Genomic DNA, 18,013 nt, shown 5'->3' with positions numbered 1-18,013 from the left:
AAAATGTATTAATATATTTAAAATCACTTTCTTAATTACTAAATAAATAAATAAAAATTATGACGAACGGTAACTTTGAAGGGGAAAGGAGCTAGGGCATCGTCGTGTTTTTCATTTGTTTATGAGAGTCCCTGTCGTGTCAATTTATGTTTTCATTTTCTTAATTAAAAATTCTTTTTCGTGTTTCGGTTAGCAGATAGGACACTGAGCCAATATATCCTACCTAATTTGGACACTTCAGAATTCTATCTCAAAGGCCAAAGCATCTGATGGTCAGAATACTCTGGGCTCAAACCTAGTCCAGTTCAGAGATAGAGAGAGCCAGAGAGAATGGAAGCCTCGGAAATGCAGCAGCACTTTGAAGGTGGACGAGCATCTTATAAGGAATCCAAACGAGGAGGGTGGACTACCTTTCCCTTCATCATAGGTCTCACTTTTCTCTGATCTGAATCTGTCATGTTGCGTTAACTTAAGTAGCTCGTTGCTATATGTTTTGTTTGGTTCTTGTTTTCTTTGCTTTATTTTCCTTTTGTTTAATCATATATTAGTTGTAGCCAATCAAGGCACGTAGTGTTCCTTAGCTAGGGTTATTTAAAGCTCGTTAACCTGATAGATCTGATGATCCCTTTAGTTGAATGCATGGGGATCTAATTAAGTAGCAAATTGCCCTGATTTTGAGCTGCAGGAAGTATGATGGCTCTCTCGATAGCGGTCGGTGGTTGGGCGTCGAATCTGATTGTGTTTCTAATAACAGAGTTTCATGTGAAAAGCATATCCGCTACAAAAATAAGCAACGTTGTCCTCGCTTGCAGCAGTCTCTTCCCCATTGCCGGTGCCATCATTGCCGATTCTTTCTTCGGCTCTTTCCCTGTCGTTCGCATCTTCGCCTTCGTTTCCTTACTGGTATTTATTAATTTTGTCGTTGCTCGATCGTTTTCATGAGAAGGGCCGACATTTTGTACGTCATGTTTTAATGAGTTTGTTCTTTCTGGCAAGTACAATATTTCTTCATTTCTTGATTTCGATCTTCAAACAATTTCCTTTTTACTCTTGGTTACTAAAAAAGACAAAAGAAGCTGAAAATAAGATTCAAACCCCAAAGACCATCCGCTCCCCCTGCTATAAACTTGACTTTTTAGACAAAATTTGGATAAGAAGAAATTAAAACTTGATTTTTTATTATTTATTTTCTTCTTTACTTCTTTTAAATGTTCTTTTTTCCTACAAACGTGATCATAGTTGTTTTGTCTTTTCTTAAATTATTTTATAACTTAACTTTTCTACTGTTATTTATGTTTTGATCATTATTGTTACATTTTTACCATTATATAAAATTAAATGAGTTTATCGTTAACAGAAAATTATAGATGTTGAAAACATTATTGTTTTTGAGAATAAAATAAGTTCAAATTTTTAAAAAACAATAGTTAGAGATAAATAGTTAAAAACATGAAGAAGACAAATAACTCTTTTTTGAAAAAAAAAATTGAAAAGAAATGAGTTAAAATAATAAGAAATAAATATTATTTTAATAGAATAGAGAGTTAATAGAGGTCAGTTGGATGCAAAGGTTTTAAAATAGTGAGCAATTAAAATAAAAAAAATGTTTATTTTACTAAAGTTTGACAAATAATAAGGGAGACAAACGTGAATGCTCTAATAAATAATAATTGCCAAATTGAAGGAAGGTGAATATGACAAATAATGGAACTCGTGGAGAAAATTCTTACTTTCTTTATTGTGAAGTACGTACAAATATATAGATGTTATAGATAAGGTAGATCTTGAATGTACATGACAAGACATAGTAATTGAAATACAAAAAATATGTTTATCTTATCACAACTAAGTTTGTTAGAGATAATGCTGAGAGAAATATGGCATAATAACTCTGATACTCCCCCTCAAGTTGGGTGGTGAATGTTTGAATTGCCCAACTTGGAAAGCAATCCAAATAAGTGAGCAGCTCCAAGGGGTCTAGTGAAAAGATCACTAATGTTTTGCGACGAAGAGATATGAGATGTTGGTATTAAACGAATTTGAAGTTTCTCGCAACCCACATGACAATCGATGTCAATATGCTTTGTGCATTAATGGAGGATTAGATTTGCGGCAATATGTAATGCTGCCTTGTTGTCACAGTGCAGTAGAGCTGGCTAGGGATGCAAAATAGTTAAGTCTTTGAAGAGACAAATGAGCCAAGTGATCTCACAAACTGTAACAGCTACTGCTTGGTATTCTGCTTCAGCAGATGAGTTGGAGATAGTGTCTTGTTTCTTTGATTTCCAAGAGATTGGAGAAATACTAAGGAGGTTATAATAACCTGTAATAGAACGCATGTTGTCCATGTAACTAGCTTAATCAGAATCACAATAAGCTCTTAAGTGTATGGAGCTATGAGATGGGAAGAAAATTCCTTGGTTGGGTGAGTTTTTGATGTAACGAAGCACACGGTGGGTTGCATCCAAGTGTCGTTGTCGAGAAGTAGACATGTATTGGCTCAATACCTAAATAGAGCATGCGAGGTCTGGACGTGTAATGGTGAGATAGACAAGTTGTCCAACGAGTCAACGATAAGTAGTAGGATCAACCAAGAGTGGTCCATCTAAATTGTTGAGTTTCAAATTTTGCTCCAATTGGAAGAAGGAAGGGTGGAAACCGAGAAAACCAGTGTCTTGAAGGATTTCTAGTGCATATTTTCATTGACATAGAGAGATACCTTGTTTTGATCGTGCAACCCCAAGATCAAGAAAGGATTTAAGATCAGCAAGGTCTTGGAATTTGAAATGGGTGTTTAGATGATTTGTTAGCTCTTCAATAGCATTGAGATTGTTATTTGCAATAATTATGTCATCAACATATATGAGTATAGCTATGAAAGAGGAATCTTGTTGCCGAGTAAAGAGAGAGTAATCTGATTTGGATTGAGTGAAACCACAATGAAGTGCGGATGATAACTTGGAAAACTATTGTCTAGAATCTTGTTTCAGATCATACAAAAATTTGTTGAGGCGGCAAACTAAGTGCTCATCCTGTCAAGTGAAACCTGGAGGAAGAGTCATGTAGACCTCTTCATAAAGATCCCCATGTAGAAATGCGTTGTTGACGTCGAGTTGTCAAAGGCACAAATTATATGCAACAACAATAGCAAGTAAACATTTGACAATTACAAGTTTGGCAACTTGAAAAAATGTTTCATGGTAATTGAGCCGCTCTTGCTGTGTGTATCCCTTGGTCACAAGTCGAGTTTTGTAACGTTCAATGTTGGCATCAAATTTATGCTTAATCCGGTATACCCACTTGCAACCGATGGCCTATTTGTGCAGTGGTAAAGGAGTGAGAGTCCATGTATGATTGTCTCCTAATGCCTTAATCCTTGCCGCCATGGTATCTTGCCAGTGTTGTTGTTTCACAGCCTCACAGAACGTCTTGGACAGGAAAGTGCAATAAAAAAGCTACGATAAGAGGGGGATAAGAGATCATATGATATAAAGGAAGGAAGGGAATAAGGAGTAATTGACTTTGTGGAACCCTGTTGGCTGGAAGAGTTGGTTTGGCGTCACAACATGGCCAATTGATAGTGGTAGTCTTGTAGATACATTGGTGGATAACAGGCACAAGTGGAATGACATGAGATGGATTCGTTAGTGGGAAGTGAGATAGACAAAAAAGGCTGATGGGTAGGCATATAAGTGGAAACAATTGGATTTGGCAAGACATGTGAACTCTTGTGCTTTGATGGACTTGTAGGAGAAACTGCAGCTGCAAAGGGAAAGGTACATTCATGAAATATGACATCCCTTGATATAAATGTTTGTCTGGTTTGTAAATCAAGAACCTTGTAGCCCTTAGTAGCAAATGGGTATCCAAGGAAGACACAAGCTTGAGCACATGGGTCAAACTTGGACCTATTATGAGTAATGGTAGAGGTAACCAAAGACTCAAAGATGAGAGTAGCTTGGCTTGGAGTTAAAAAGAACTTTATAGTGTGAACGACCATAAAGTAGAGGTGCAGGAACATGATTGATAAGGTAAGTAACTGTGAGGATACTATTACCCCAAAATTGTATAGGTAAGTGAGATTGGAACCAAAGGGCACAGGCAATGTTTAGGAGATGTTAATATTTACATTCTACTATACCATTTTGTTGCGGTGTAGCAATACAACTACGTTGGTGAACTATGTCATTGTCAACAAAGAAAGATTGCATATTAAATTCCAAGCCATTATCGCTACGAATAATTTTAACCTTGGAAGAGAATTGGGTTTCAATGAGTTTAATGAAAGAAAATATTAAAGAACGGGTATGTGATTTGTGACTCATGTGATAGACTCATGTACAATGTGTGAAGTCATCTACTATAGTTAAAAATATTTTGAACCATCGTAAGAAGTAAGGGGAATTGGTCCCCCATGTGTCACAATGCAATAATTCAAAGAAGAAAGTAGAAGAAATTTTGCTAATAGAAAAAGAAAGACATTGTTGTTTTGCTAAGGGGCAAACATTACACAGCTCATGTTTTGAAATAGAATTATTGAGTATATTATTATTCAAATATGATAAATGAGAAAAGGAAAGGTGGCCTAAATGTCTATGCTATAAAGTTGTTGAAGAAGCAGAAACGGAAAATGAGTATGTGCGAGATGAAGAGGGTGGTAGCAAATGATAAAGGTCATGATGTCATTTAACCAAACCAATCGTCCTCCATGACAACTAGTTCTAGATGAAACAAAAATCAGAGATAAATATGAGACAACAAGATTTAGTGGAAATGAGCTTGCTGTTTAAGATTAAATTAAACATAAATGATAGAACACATAAAATATCAATAAGATGTAGAGAAGGTGAAAGAGATACGGTGCCAATGTGAGAGGGAGTGACCAAGGTGCCATTGGGCAGATGGACTGGACTATATATGGAAGAAGTGATTGTTGTGAGAGAGGAGATTGAAGTGACCATGTGGTCAGTAGCTCCTGTGTCTAGTATTCAAGCGTGAACAAGATGCAGAAAGAGAATAGGAAATAATTTAGAGATTGGTGGGAGGCTGAGAAGAAGAAACCTATGAGCTACTTGCAATGGCGTGATTAACCATAGGTTATGGAGAAGAGGTATTGAGAAGACCAAGAAGTTGGCCACATTGCTCCTTGGTGAAAGGAAGTTGAGGTATGGCAGTGGTAACATTAGTACCTAAAGCTTGATTAACTGAAGATGGTTGATGAAGTCGATGTCCAAGAGGATAGCCTTGAATCTTGTAACAACGATTAGTTGTATGTCCATGAATACAACAATGATTGCAGAAAGGACACTCAATTGTTGTGGCTGAGTAGAGCAACATGTTCCATAGTAGGAGCACTGAGGGAGGCAACTTCACATTAACGTTCTTCTTGCAGAACAAAGGAGAAAACTTTATCGATAGTCGGAAGATGATGCATCAAGGGAATCTGTCCACGAACAGAAGAAAAAGACTGATTGAGCCCCATTAAAAAATACATGACCTACTCCTCCTGTTGATAAGCTAGACGTGTTTTGGAGGCACACAAGTGCAATGTGTTATACGCCGAAAATTATTAAGCTCGTCCCAAAAACCTTTGAGTTGAGTGAAATAATGGCTGACAGATGTTTGATTTTGCAACAAGAAAGAGATAGCCTTTTGGAGTTGAATATACGATGAGCATTGCTTTGAAAAAAATGTTCATTTAGATCATTCCATATAGCAGTGGCTATGTCAATGAAAATGACGTTGGCAACAAGGTCTTTGGAGACAAAGTTTAAGATCGAAGAGAGAACCATGATATTGCAGCGAGACCAGAGGTCAAACAAGGGATCAATACGTTAAGAGAGATGAGGGAGAGAACCGTCAATGAAACTAGTTTTGTTCTTGGCACTAAGGGTCATGAATATGGAGTGGCTCCAGGTGGAGTAATTGTCACCAGTTAAGGATTGGGAGACCAAGAGTGCACCTGGGCTACCACCATTGTGCAAGAAGTAGGAGCTGGAGGGATTATTAGTCGAATTGTTGGATATAGAAGCCATCTATAGTAAGGATTGGCTTTGTGATACCATGACAAATATTGAAACTTGTGGAGAAAATTCTTTCTTTATTTATTGTGAAGTACGTACAAATATATAGATTATGTTACAGACAAGGTAGATCTTGAATGTACATGATAAAACTTAGTAACTTAAATATAAAAGAATATGTTTATCTTATTACAACTAAATTTGTTAGAGATAATGCCAAGAGAAATATGGCATAATGACTCTGATAAAATAGGCTGTACGTACATGATATAGTCTATGGTAATAATTAAAAAAAAAATCTGACATTAATGTATTTGTTTATAATTTCAAATCCAATATTTATAATTAATTGAGTCACAACTATAGACTATAGTACATGCATGGTATTATCAATGACTTCTTAGATATACATAATTAATAATGATCAAGAGCTAATAAATTTATTGGCCTATACATTGTGCATAAAAATTAAATGTAATTAATCCCTCTTAATTCATTAATTTGTTTCAATTTTTGAGAATAATGCAGGCTACGATCATGCTTACCCTAATCGCAACAATACAGTCTTTCACCCCACCACGATGTGCAATCGGCTCATCTACGTGTGAAAGCCCATCAAATCTTCAATATGCAGTGCTGTATATGACCTTAACGCTGGCTTCAATGGGGTCTGGAGGCACACGCTTCACAATTGCGACCATGGGAGCCGAACAGTTTGACAAGCCCAAAGATCAAGCCGCTTTCTTTAGCTGGTATTATCTCACCTTGTACGTTGCAAATGTAATCAGCTTCACTGCCATTATCTATGTTCAGGATAACGTTGGCTGGGGATTAGGGTTTGGTATATGTGCCATTGCAAATGCCATTGGTTTGGCTGCTCTTGTACTGGGAAAGAGGTTCTATCGCCGCGTTAAGCCAAAAGGAAGCCCTTTCAAGAGCATAGCTCGTGTGGTGGTCGCAGCAATTAGGAAAAGGAAAACATCTCCAACTTTTGGAAGCCATGAAGATTATTATTTTGGAACCACCGGGAATTATATGTTAAAATATTTGGAAGGCAGGGTACCAACCAAAAGACCATTCAGGTATCATCATTAATTACTTTAACTATATAAATATTTAGAAAAATGATTTATATAGGTATCAAATAGACAAGTCTTAGATAGATTTTTATAAAAAAAAAGAAAAGTTGACTTCATATTGAAAAGTATAAAAAAGACTACTCTTTTTTAGTAAGACTCACTTTTTTACAAATGATCTACGGTTTATAATCTATTTAAAACTCATACCTAGTATTACTTAAAGAGAAATGATATTTATAGTCGTAGTTGTGCAAGTATCGTGCAATCTCTTTAAAAAAAGTAGATTAATACGGGACTCACATGAAAAAAAATTAATTTTTTAATAGTAAACTTCATTTTTTTTCAAAACGATTACGTGGTATTTGCATACTTCACAACTATATGTAACATTACTCTATGTTTAAAATGTAAAACAAGAAATATTATATAATATCCATCTGGAGCCATGGTTAATAATTTAGTGAGCAGCGTCATCTGAATAGGTGGCTGGTTATTGAACAATCCAAATCAACCATACTACTGCATGTATATCTAATATGTATATATAGTTTTCTTTAATTTCTTGGTTAACTATGTAATATGATTTGTGCATTTTAAAAGCTACGTACCATGAAACTATGCATGCAGATTCTTGAATCGTGCAGCTTTAAAGACTGAAAGTGACAGGCAATCCGACGGCTCGTATGCAAGATCATGGAGGTTATGCACCATGGAAGAAGTGGAAGACCTCAAAAACGTAATGACCATCATCCCAGTCTGGTCTACTGGCATTTTACTAAGTACCTCGATAGGTGTTTCTAATAGCCTTACAATCCTCCAGGCCCTAACCATGGACCGACACCTTGGCCCCAATTTCAAAATCCCTGCCGCATCATTCCTAGTGTTCAACCTCTTAGCTACAGCAATATCAATCTTCGTCGTAGATTGTTTAATCCTCCCCACGTGGCAAAATCTAACTCACACACCTATCACACCTCTCCGACGTATTGGAATTGGCCACTTCATCAACATCATTGCATTGGTGGGATCAGCTCTAATCGAAACTAGAAGACTCCACGTGGCCCAGACCCATGAGGTGATCGAGGGCTCGATTGTGCCCATGTCAGCCTCATGGCTCGTGCTGCCATTGGTCGTCATGGGCATTGGCGAGGGTTTCCATTTCCCAGGAACAGTTGCATTGTATTACCAAGAATTTCCAAAGGCGCTAAAAAGTACGTCCACGGCTATGGTATCGTTACTGATCGGAATTGGGCTCTATCTAAGCACGATAGTTACAGACTTGATAGATAGAACCACGAGATGGTTACCGGATAATATTAACGACGGGCGATTGGATTGTGTGTTCTGGACGTTGGTGGTCATAGCAGCTGTCAATTTTGGATACTTCTTAATTTGTGCCAGGCTTTTCAAGTACAAAAATGTTGAAGATCGTGATCAAGACCTTGATGTTGGAACTTCGGGGCTGGCTGAATAATAAGGTTAGAAATTATATTTGTAGTTATAGAACATGTACTTGTACTCATTTTGATTAAAGTAAATAAATAAGAAATTTATATAAATAATAATAATTTTTTAATAAAACTAGATTTTATTCTTTTTTGAAAAAAAAAATGTATGACAATTGCATAATTTATTATTGTATTTTACATAATTTGATTATGATTTTCTAAGTTGGCTATGATTTTATATATGGTTATTATTTAATAAATTATGCGTATACAAATAGAAGGTTGTCATTTAGAAAAAAAAATAGATACATATTCAGGCGCAATTCCTTTATAAAAAATGTCAAATCAAAGTGTTACATGTAAACAAATAGATAAGTACCAAATATTACAAAGTCGATTATGTAGTTACCCCGATAACAGAGAGTCCAACACTCTTAGCTTAATGCCACTCGGTTTCAAATAAATAAATAAAAAAAGAAGCTTAATGCCACTCAACTGAAATTAGGAAAAATCGTACGTAAATCCACCCACTCAATCAAATGACAACATTTCAACTCAAAACCCATGCTTTGTTTTCTGGTGAAGGAGGTCGAGACGTCGACGGTGGAGATGATTTTTGTGGCGACCTAAGGTTTTTACGCACATACTTACGTGCACGCACATGCTTTCCGTTGATGGAGAAATTGGCTTTGTTCTTGCCGTCAAGGACCTCTGCAATGGAGGAAGCTAAACGAACTACAAGGCGGGCATAGAGCGGTTGCTCCACTGGAAGGACTTCTTGCATATGGATTGCTTCAATAAAATCTCCAAATTTCCTTTTTTTTTTAATATAATAAAACAAAAAATCAATTTACAAGATTAGTACTGCAAACAACTTACAGATCATGTTCTCAAACCTGCCTCATGAAAATAATAAAAGAAAAATTACGTACCTGGTGAAGAACTCTCTGATTTCGTTTTCTGAAATGGGGTAACCTTTGGAGAATGTCAAGAAAATAGTCCTATCATCTGGTGGGACTTCTTTCTCTTCCTCTTCTTCATCAGTGCTCAACTTTATTTGGCTCAAAACTTCACTGATCATGTCGCTATTTAAAAACTTCCTCTGCACCGAAAGATCATAAGGATCAAAATCCTGTGAAGTCTCCGAAGGTACTCCTCCACTGACATGAAGAGGCAAGTATGGCAGAGCCCCCATGTGAGGAGGACGAATCCCAGAACTAGAATTGTAAGTCCAAACAGGCAAAAAAGGGTTCATGGTTGAACCGTAAAAGTTAAAGGGCTTAAAGTTCTGTGCTTCCTTTCCAAAATGACCCAACTCGCCTCCAATCCCGGTATCATTTTCACTTATTCCCTGTGCGAGTTTGACTATGTCCTCGAACGCTCTCAGGCAGACCTCGTTGGTAATCTTGGTGACTTCTTGAATAATTCCAATGCGATTGTCATGGAAGAAGCGGAGAGAGACCCCTGTTTTTGTTAAGTTCTTTATCAGAGGGATACTATCAACACTCTCGGAAGCGAAAGGGAATACGTTGCTCTCTATGCAAGCTAAGACCACGACCGACTCTTCGACAAGTTCGTTGAGTAAAGTGTCGGGCAAGGACAACAGTTTGGAATACACCATGTCGATTTCCTTGACGACCATCTCCAGCCAGAGCCAGAGCGCCATGATTTGGGTGGCCTCCGCCTGGTCACGGCCCAGGTTAAAGACCAAGCGGCTGAATAGTTTGCGGTCGATGGCGTGGAACATGTTGAATTCCTCTTGCGAGACTGAAGTATTTGCCAAAGAAGTGGATCCGGAAGGGGGTAAAGATGAACCTGCCATTGTTGTCGAACGTCGACTGGACTGGTTGAGAATAAAGTTTTGTCCTTTGTGGCGGAATTGGATTTGCTTTTATAAGGATGAATAGATTCCATTGGTGGCCGTTGGGAAGTGAATGTTGGAGACGAAGCGCCACTTCGAATGGGTGCCATTGTTGCAGAAATGGAAGGAATATATATACATATGTATGTGCGCTGGACTTCAAATGTGTTGAGATTCAAAGGCAACGGTCAAATGTCTTTCGATCTAAGGGTCCTGTTCGGTTTTTACGGTTTGCCAGATATGCAGTTCGGAGAGATCCGAGCGGACATGAGGATGTCTGGATGAAGAAAGGGCGTGCGATCCTCTTGATGTTTACGTTGAGTAAGGACCCACAAATACAAATATTATTTTCTAATTCTTTATATAATTTATTTTAAATGAAGGTCAATAATTACATAAAACTTGATATTTAAATAAGAAATTTAATATATTAGATGAAGTGATCTTATTGGTTTGTTATAAAATGAATCATATAATATATTTGCATAAATACAAGTATTCGTGGATGTTAAGGTTGACGTACAGTACCATGTCTCGTGCATCCGATTTCACTTTTCGAAAAATGAAAAATTCTATTCATAAATCCATATATTACACACTAACCATTTTTTTAATTTTTTAATTTTTTTCTTTTACAAAATATTTGATATATGAATAATAAATAATAAATTTGAATTAGTTTAAAAAAATAAATTTAAAAAAAATTTAAAAAAATAAAAAAAAATGAAATGTGTGGTGTGTGAGATTTATAAATAGTAAAAATCTCGAAAAAATGGTGGTGTGGTCGTGGCGGGACAAGGAAGAGATGCTGCAAATGCCAAGTAATTGGATTTGGTGAGGTCGTTAGTTTCTCGAAAATTTGAGGAAAAATAAAGTTTTTTAGTGCATTTTTTGTTTTTTAATAAATACACGCACAAATTCATTAGTTGGTAATTTTTTTAAATATTTAAAAAAACAAAATAAGAAAATAAAATGCACTATGTGACACTTTTGGGAGGCACAGTTGGAGGGCAACCGAACATTTTCCTTCCAAGAAGTACTATGATCTGTCGAATTTATTTTCTTGGCAGGCTTGGGAGGCATAAGGCATGTCTGATGTATCCTTGCCCAATATAGGAACCCGATCACCATGCATTACATTCCTTAGCCATATATTTTTTGTTGTTCATGCATGCTACCATCTTCTTAATCAATTAACTTTTGTAGACTGTAAGAGTTAAAGCCCACTAACAGCAGTGTCCATGGAAAGTAGAAGCATGTGCCGTGCACGCAAGAATCTCTGCTACAGATAATCATGAAAATTAGGTCCAAATGCAGGGAGCAATATCCCTTTTGTGATAGGTTACAAGTCAGTCAGAAAGAGTGCATATATCATACTTTTCAAAAAAAAAAAAAAGAGTGCATATATATCATACTTATATTTGAAGTTAATTTATAAATTAATAATTAAATAATTACTTAAAAATATATCACATTAATCCATACTAGTCTAACTTACCGTTATTTGAATATTAAAATATGTGAGGACTTTTTTAAGAAAGTAAATTTATATTTATTTAATTATACAGATGAGATGAGATAAAATAAAAATTAAAAATTAAATAAAATGTTGTTAAAATATGATTTTTTAATATGATTTTAATTTTTGATATTTTAAAATATTGAATTATTTTTTTGTATTTTATTTAAGAATTTGAGAAAATTTTAATAATTAAATAAGATGATTATAAAAAATAAACTATACCTTAAAATTGAAAAATATTTATATTTAACTAATATTTTAGAAAAATTATCAAAAACTTTGAGACAGAGATAGATTATGTTTTAAAAAAATGCAGAGAAAATTGCTAGCAGATCCTCGTTTCGAGTAAAATAAGACGGATCCGCGGGGTTGGGAAAAAAAGAAAAAAAAAAAGTCGGAAAATTGGGAAGGTCCGGAAGGTGCGTGAGAGAGAGACAACAGGGACTAGCACTATAAATAAGGAAACCAAAATAAAAGCGCAAACCGCAACCAACGGTGGTGATAAGCCTTAGGCCAAAAAGCTCGCCCTCTCAGATCCAACTCTCTTCTCTTTCCTCTCATCTCTCAATCTCTCTCATTCTTCTCCAGCGTCCGATCACTCTCTTCTACAAAAACAATTCCACCAATCCCCTTTCTCCTTGTCCCTCTCTCTCCTCAACGCGCGCCAAATACAAAACTAACAAAACCACAGCCTCTTTAACCTCCACTCTCTATCCACAGGTTACTCTCTCATTCTGTGAATTTTCTTCCATGGCGGACCTAGGGTTCCAATTTCCGCCATTCATCTCTCCTCACCGACTATATATGTATAAATGAATTTGTGTGTATGTGTGACATGGTTTTTATAGATCGGTAAATATAAGTCTGTGTAACCGTGTGAATGCAGTGATCTAGGGTTTTTTCTTGGGGGTGGGGATGGCGGAGGCTCCGACAAGTCCAGCGGGTGGGAGTCACGAGAGCGGCGGCGATCAGAGCCCACGCTCGGCGGGGGTGCGTGAGCAGGACCGCTATTTACCGATCGCGAACATCAGTAGAATCATGAAGAAAGCGTTGCCAGCCAACGGCAAGATCGCCAAGGACGCTAAGGACACCATGCAGGAATGCGTCTCCGAATTCATCAGCTTCATCACCAGCGAGTCCGTATCGTGCAAAATTCGCTTTTACGGTTTTGTTGAAAATGAATTTCTGAAACTGATTGCGATTGGTATTTTTTAGGGTTTTGGACTTGTGAGATGCAATTGATGTTTTTTGTGTAGGGCGAGCGATAAGTGCCAGAAGGAGAAGAGGAAGACCATTAATGGCGATGATTTGTTGTGGGCAATGGCAACGTTGGGGTTTGAGGACTATATCGAGCCACTAAAGGTGTACCTAGCTAGGTACAGAGAGGTAATTAGCTTTCCGTATTTGATTATTATTTTTCTTTAGTTACCATGGACATACTCGTTTGGTAAGGAAATGTGAATAGGATACCACTTTCAAATTTAGGTTTCACGTTCATTTCTTTTACAACCAATCGGGCGCACGAATTATTTAGGCCAACTGTTTATCTCCTGTGTACTTCCTGTGTTCGTGAGCCTTGCTAATTATCTGGATGAATAAATTCTTCTTACTTATATAATTAAAAAAAAATTATTTAGGCCAACTGATTTTCATTGGGCTCAATGTATGTAATATTCATATACGGAAACAACAGAGAACAAGATTTTAGACTACAGGTTTTCAATAATCTGGACACAGAAGAGATAATGCCTCCAGGAAAAAAATGGAGTAATTAGTATAAATCATTTTTCATATTGCCTCTTGGTATAGGTCCTATTCCTGTTAATCTACTCTAACAATTTCTTTTGTTTTTTTTTTTTTTTATTACATTGGGATGTTCCTGCTTTCACAGTTAGAGGTAAGTGAATCCACTTTTTTCCCTAATGTAAATTCACTCGATTTAGTTCACTTTGAGTCAACTAGGTCCCGTTTGGTTCCTATTTTTTGAAGCAGTTTTCTGTTTTGATTATTTGGAATTCACAAAAACAGACAGCAGTGATAAATCACGCTGTTTGGGAGCATGAAGAGGCTGTTGTTCGAAACTGTTTCTTTTACCTGTTTTGGAAAAAACACCAATTGAAAACATCATATTTGTAAGTTTTGTCTTTTTCCTTAAAAATAGTAATCAATTTTTGGTTCTTGAAAACATATCCAAACGGGCCCTTAGTGTACGTATCTCTTGTAAGATTAGGAATTACATTGTTGGTGAACTATGAATTTTATTAGGGTGATTCCAAAGGATCTGCTAGGGGTGGAGATGCATCTGTTAAGAGGGATGTGGTTGGCGGTCTTGCTGCTCAAAATCCACAGGTGCAAACCTGTAGTATAACTGTACAAGGATAATTTTTTTGAATGAATTTTTTTTTTGAGTGCTTGCATATGTTATTTGCTGTTGTAAATTTGAATTCTAAAACATTATCTTACTGTGTTCTCTTCTTTCTGCATTGCTGATGATAAAAAAAATGGAAGTTTGCTCATCAGGGGTCATTGAGCTACATAAACTCCCAAGTAACTCTCTCTCTCTCTCTCTCTCTCTCTCTCTCTCTCTCTCTCTCTCTCTCTCTCTCTCTCTCTCTCTCTCTCTCTCTGGGGGGAATAAATACTTACATGTGATAATACTTCATTTTCTTACTTTTTAATAATGCTTCAGCAAAAACACGTGTGATAATAAAAAGTGAGAATAGCTTTTCTGGATAATGCTTCATTTCCTTTTTTTTGTTTTTTGGAATATGTGATTACATATTTCCTGCTCAACTTCTTTTTCTTTTAATGACAAACAATCTCAGTTGGAAAGTCATATCAACTTCATTTATCTTATCATTTGCTAAACATGGCCACATGCACCAGTTTACATCGCACATTGTTTGATTGTTCCCAATGTGGCCGTGTTCACCTAGAAATATGGTGACTAATTTGGGACCCTCTTTGCCTAAATCTTGACCTTTCATCATTTCCCATCCATAGAACTTGTTCTTTTCTGATGAAGACTTTCATTGAATCCTTAAATTATATAAATGAGTATATAACAATGCATTTTAGTGTAACTTATCAAAAAAAAAAAAAAACAATGCATTTTAGTGTATTTGCACCCTTTCTTCCCTTTCATTATTCTACTCCTTTGTTGTTGAGTTACTGAGAACCTGTGGGCCTCTTAGTCCTATAATATTTCAATTTTTGGTTTATTAATTTAAATCATAAAATTTTTGTATCTCATCATTTTATCTTTGAAGATGTATCATTTGTTGTCTACTTTGACCGGAGGCGTCAAGTAAATTCTGCTGAACATTTATATTAGTTTTGTTCAATGGCTAAAATGCACAACCTCACCAATGGTCCTTGGGCTTATCGGTGTATGCTCTGTTCTGTAAGTAATATGCAGAGGATAAGCTGTGTATCGGCCTATCAAAAAAAAAAAATGCACATCCATGTCTGCACATATTACCTGCACATCTTATGTGATGCATTAAAACTTCCTATGTCAGATATGTTATGTTACATAATTTCTATTTCCTATTATTATCCAAATGTGTGGCCACTTTTTCTTGTTTTGATTCTTGTGAAAGGTTCTTTTCTTATTATTTGCCAAGCCTGGCATTGCTAAATCTAGCATTACGATCTGGTGCATGCAGGCATTTATGGTACAAAACAAGTGTTTATTTCCCTTTGTGACTTTCGGGGATTTAGTAGGTTATATGAAACATTAGATGTTGCATCAATTAAATAATTTAAGCTTAGAATCGGTAATTAATAGCTTTATGCATAACAACCTGCTAAATTGGCATATGGGCCTCTAGTTGAATCTGTACATAGATTTCTTAGTGTTTCTTCATCTTTAAATTATGAAAAACTTACCATAATTTATAACTGGTAATTAATAGCTTGAATGTTTCTCTTGTATTCAGTTTGCTGATGCTGAAGGTTAGGACCACAATCCAAATCTTCCCTGCCAGAATCCTGCTTTGGCAGGAGCAATAATGGGTAATGGACTCTTTGATTTTGAATCAGGAATCATAAGTTATTTATCTTGGATTCTGTCTCTGAGATTTAACCACATTTCACTTAATATGTCAGAAGACCATTGCCGGCTTTAGTTGAATTGCAGAAATTGTTACCGGCAAAGCTGCATTTATAACTTATTTGTTCATTGCAAATTGCATAGCTTGACACATAAATAAAATAATACAATCACTCTCTTAGTGTAATATATGCTGGAAGGCCGGCTAATTTTAAGCATATCTATGATTGGTTGCGGATAACGATATCATACCATTGCCATATTTGACTTGTCAACCAATATTGATTATTGGATTGAGATTCTTCAATGCTTTTGTAGTTGTTTGAAGATTGGTAGATCATCACCTAGGCTTCCTGATGACTGCTGCTGTAAATCCCAAGGCAGCCTAAACAGGGTTTGAGAACATAGTCTCCTATTTTGTTCTTTGAGAGGCTAATTTCTTGTATTCTTTAGTCATCTAAGTTGATTTTGTGGAGAAACTATTGGATTGCTTATTAGTTGCATTTATGCTAGAATCTGAACATGCATCATGCTCTTCTGCTAAATCAGCTTGTACTAGAAATGTGCTTTCATGGCTATCACTATCACGTGGCCATTTAAAAGTTTAGATGGTAGTAGAGTAGCAGAGGCTGCTTTAGGATGGGAGTTATGATGCTAAGACTATAAGAAAGCTACCCTTATATTATTGACTGCTTCTCTAGTATTTCCTAGAAGCAAGCATTCTTACTGTGGCTTTATTTTAATGGAATTTATCCCCGTATCTGCTAGCAGTGTCATTATTCCATTTTTACCTTTGGTTTTGTTTAGTAACAGCATGATGTCTATTTGTAGCATCGTAAATATCTGCAATGACTCCATTTCTTCTTTCATAAGCGGTAACTGACTATGATGCTTTTTTTTTTTTTTTTTTATGTTAAGAAGGACAAGGGGGTCTAGTACCTGGATGGGTTCTAATAGTGCTAGTTTTTCTGGATCTTGCAGGTGCATGGGCATGTGGTGATTCATTCTGTTTGAGACAAGTAGGGAGCGTTTCCGTTAACTGCCTTTGCCGATTATAAGGCTGGTAAAATTATCTAGTTCCAGCACCAATAGCTTTTTTTATGTGGATTTATCATTTTTTTTTTTAATCCAAAATACTCTATATACAGTTCGGAACCTTTGTTTTGGTCATAGGGGCGGATGGGAGGGGATGGTTTTTTTTTTTAAGAATTGGTCTCGTTACCAGAACAGATTTTGAGTCTGAGAAGGTCTGTAAATTAGTTTGCCTGACGATGTAAAAAATTGCGGGAATATGTGGGAGAGTTGGTAAGAAGACCTGCCCTTATGTTTGGCTTTGGATAATTGATCATCAATGAAATCTGCTGCATATCGTGCCTATAAGGCTATACCCCAAAAAGAGGCTGCATATCGTGCCTATATCCCTCCCTCCCTCCCCGTGCAAGTAAATATTCAATGACTTTTTATGAATGCTTGTTTGAGAAAATGGACTTCTAGCATGATCAAATGGAAGATGATCACAATTTTTTTTTTTAAAAAAAATATTTATACGGTTGGAGCCTATTAGATTGGTCCCGCCCAAACGTCTGATGATGAAAGCACTTGTGAATTGTGAGCAATCTTCAAACGGGAGGGCTCATATAAGATTTGGGTCAACAGTAATCTTTATTTATCGTTCAGGGGCATCCGCGGTACGGGTAAAATTCATTCGAAAGTCACGAAGTAAACCATCACGTTACAGGCACGTGACCTGTGACAATGCAAAGCGAGGGCGTGATCACATCCCCATATTTCGGGGTCTCTTTTCTGCCCCTAAGATTTGGAAAGCATTTTGGTGATTATCTAAATTTTAATGTCTCCCTCTGCCACACACCCCCCACCCACCCACGACGTGACCATCATTTCTTGCTCGTAGCTCTAGTCGGCCAGCTCCACCCCCAAAATCCCCCTCCCTCCTCCACGTTGATAAAGTGTCCATTTTGGCAGCCCAAAACACCACCATGCCCAAACAAACAGCTTAACGGGGCTA

The 18,013-nt window shown here is 36.6% G+C and overlaps 3 protein-coding genes across 8 annotated transcripts; 2 read left to right on the top strand and 1 right to left on the bottom strand.

The window, feature by feature from the left end:
• The first annotated feature begins 211 nt into the window (after positions 1-211).
• On the top strand, positions 212-9,261 carry LOC122289755 (protein NRT1/ PTR FAMILY 2.7-like). 2 transcript variants are annotated; one of them, XM_043097024.1, is made up of 5 exons: positions 212-427; positions 686-903; positions 6,552-7,105; positions 7,730-8,580; positions 9,136-9,261. In XM_043097024.1, the coding sequence occupies exons 1-4, from the start codon at positions 331-333 to the stop codon at positions 8,574-8,576; spliced, it is 1,716 nt and encodes a 571-aa protein (XP_042952958.1). In that variant the 5' UTR covers positions 212-330; the 3' UTR covers positions 8,577-8,580; positions 9,136-9,261. The 2 variants fall into 2 exon arrangements, with proteins under 2 accessions (XP_042952958.1, XP_042952950.1); XM_043097016.1 differs by lacking the exon at positions 9,136-9,261 and having other exon boundaries at positions 7,730-8,650.
• Positions 8,855-10,738, bottom strand: LOC122289763. Its single transcript, XM_043097036.1, has 2 exons — positions 9,483-10,738; positions 8,855-9,365 (listed from the first exon to the last, which is right to left on the bottom strand). Exons 1-2 carry the CDS (start codon positions 10,370-10,372, stop codon positions 9,101-9,103), a joined length of 1,155 nt encoding a protein of 384 aa, XP_042952970.1. The 5' UTR covers positions 10,373-10,738; the 3' UTR covers positions 8,855-9,100.
• A 1,669-nt stretch (positions 10,739-12,407) lies between these two features.
• LOC122289731 (nuclear transcription factor Y subunit B-1-like) lies at positions 12,408-17,383 on the top strand. Of its 5 annotated transcripts, none has more exons than XM_043097003.1 (9): positions 12,408-12,653; positions 12,820-13,069; positions 13,190-13,319; positions 13,825-13,830; positions 14,199-14,282; positions 14,454-14,480; positions 15,875-15,950; positions 16,819-16,862; positions 16,969-17,383. In XM_043097003.1, exons 2-7 carry the CDS (start codon positions 12,849-12,851, stop codon positions 15,893-15,895), a joined length of 489 nt encoding a protein of 162 aa, XP_042952937.1. In that variant the 5' UTR covers positions 12,408-12,653; positions 12,820-12,848; the 3' UTR covers positions 15,896-15,950; positions 16,819-16,862; positions 16,969-17,383. The 5 variants fall into 5 exon arrangements, with proteins under 5 accessions (XP_042952937.1, XP_042952919.1, XP_042952927.1 ...); XM_043096985.1 differs by having other exon boundaries at positions 12,409-12,653; positions 14,442-14,480; XM_043096993.1 differs by lacking the exon at positions 16,819-16,862 and having other exon boundaries at positions 12,409-12,653.
• Positions 17,384-18,013: the final 630 nt, after the last annotated feature.

The sequence above is a fragment of the Carya illinoinensis genome, chromosome 1 (assembly GCF_018687715.1).
Source record: "Carya illinoinensis cultivar Pawnee chromosome 1, C.illinoinensisPawnee_v1, whole genome shotgun sequence".
NCBI lineage: Eukaryota > Viridiplantae > Streptophyta > Magnoliopsida > Fagales > Juglandaceae > Carya > Carya illinoinensis.
Note: the sequence above shows the minus strand (reverse complement) of the source record. Positions and strands in the feature narration are given on the sequence as shown.

Excerpts from the sequence above, each read along its gene's own strand:
- LOC122289755 (XM_043097024.1), top strand. The coding sequence starts at position 331 with ATGGAAGCCTCGGAAATGCAGCAGCACTTTGAAGGTGGACGAGCATCT. Across the intron at positions 904-6,551 it reads TCGCCTTCGTTTCCTTACTG|GCTACGATCATGCTTACCCT; the intron begins GTATTTATTAAT and ends AGAATAATGCAG. Across the intron at positions 7,106-7,729 it reads CCAACCAAAAGACCATTCAG|ATTCTTGAATCGTGCAGCTT; the intron begins GTATCATCATTA and ends CTATGCATGCAG.
- LOC122289763 (XM_043097036.1), bottom strand. The coding sequence starts at position 10,372 with ATGGCAGGTTCATCTTTACCCCCTTCCGGATCCACTTCTTTGGCAAAT. Across the intron at positions 9,366-9,482 it reads ATCAGAGAGTTCTTCACCAG|GAAATTTGGAGATTTTATTG; the intron begins GTACGTAATTTT and ends TAAAAAAAAAAG.
- LOC122289731 (XM_043096970.1), top strand. The coding sequence starts at position 12,849 with ATGGCGGAGGCTCCGACAAGTCCAGCGGGTGGGAGTCACGAGAGCGGC. Across the intron at positions 13,070-13,189 it reads ATCAGCTTCATCACCAGCGA|GGCGAGCGATAAGTGCCAGA; the intron begins GTCCGTATCGTG and ends TTTTTTGTGTAG. Across the intron at positions 14,283-14,441 it reads TTGCTGCTCAAAATCCACAG|TTTGCTCATCAGGGGTCATT; the intron begins GTGCAAACCTGT and ends AAAAAATGGAAG.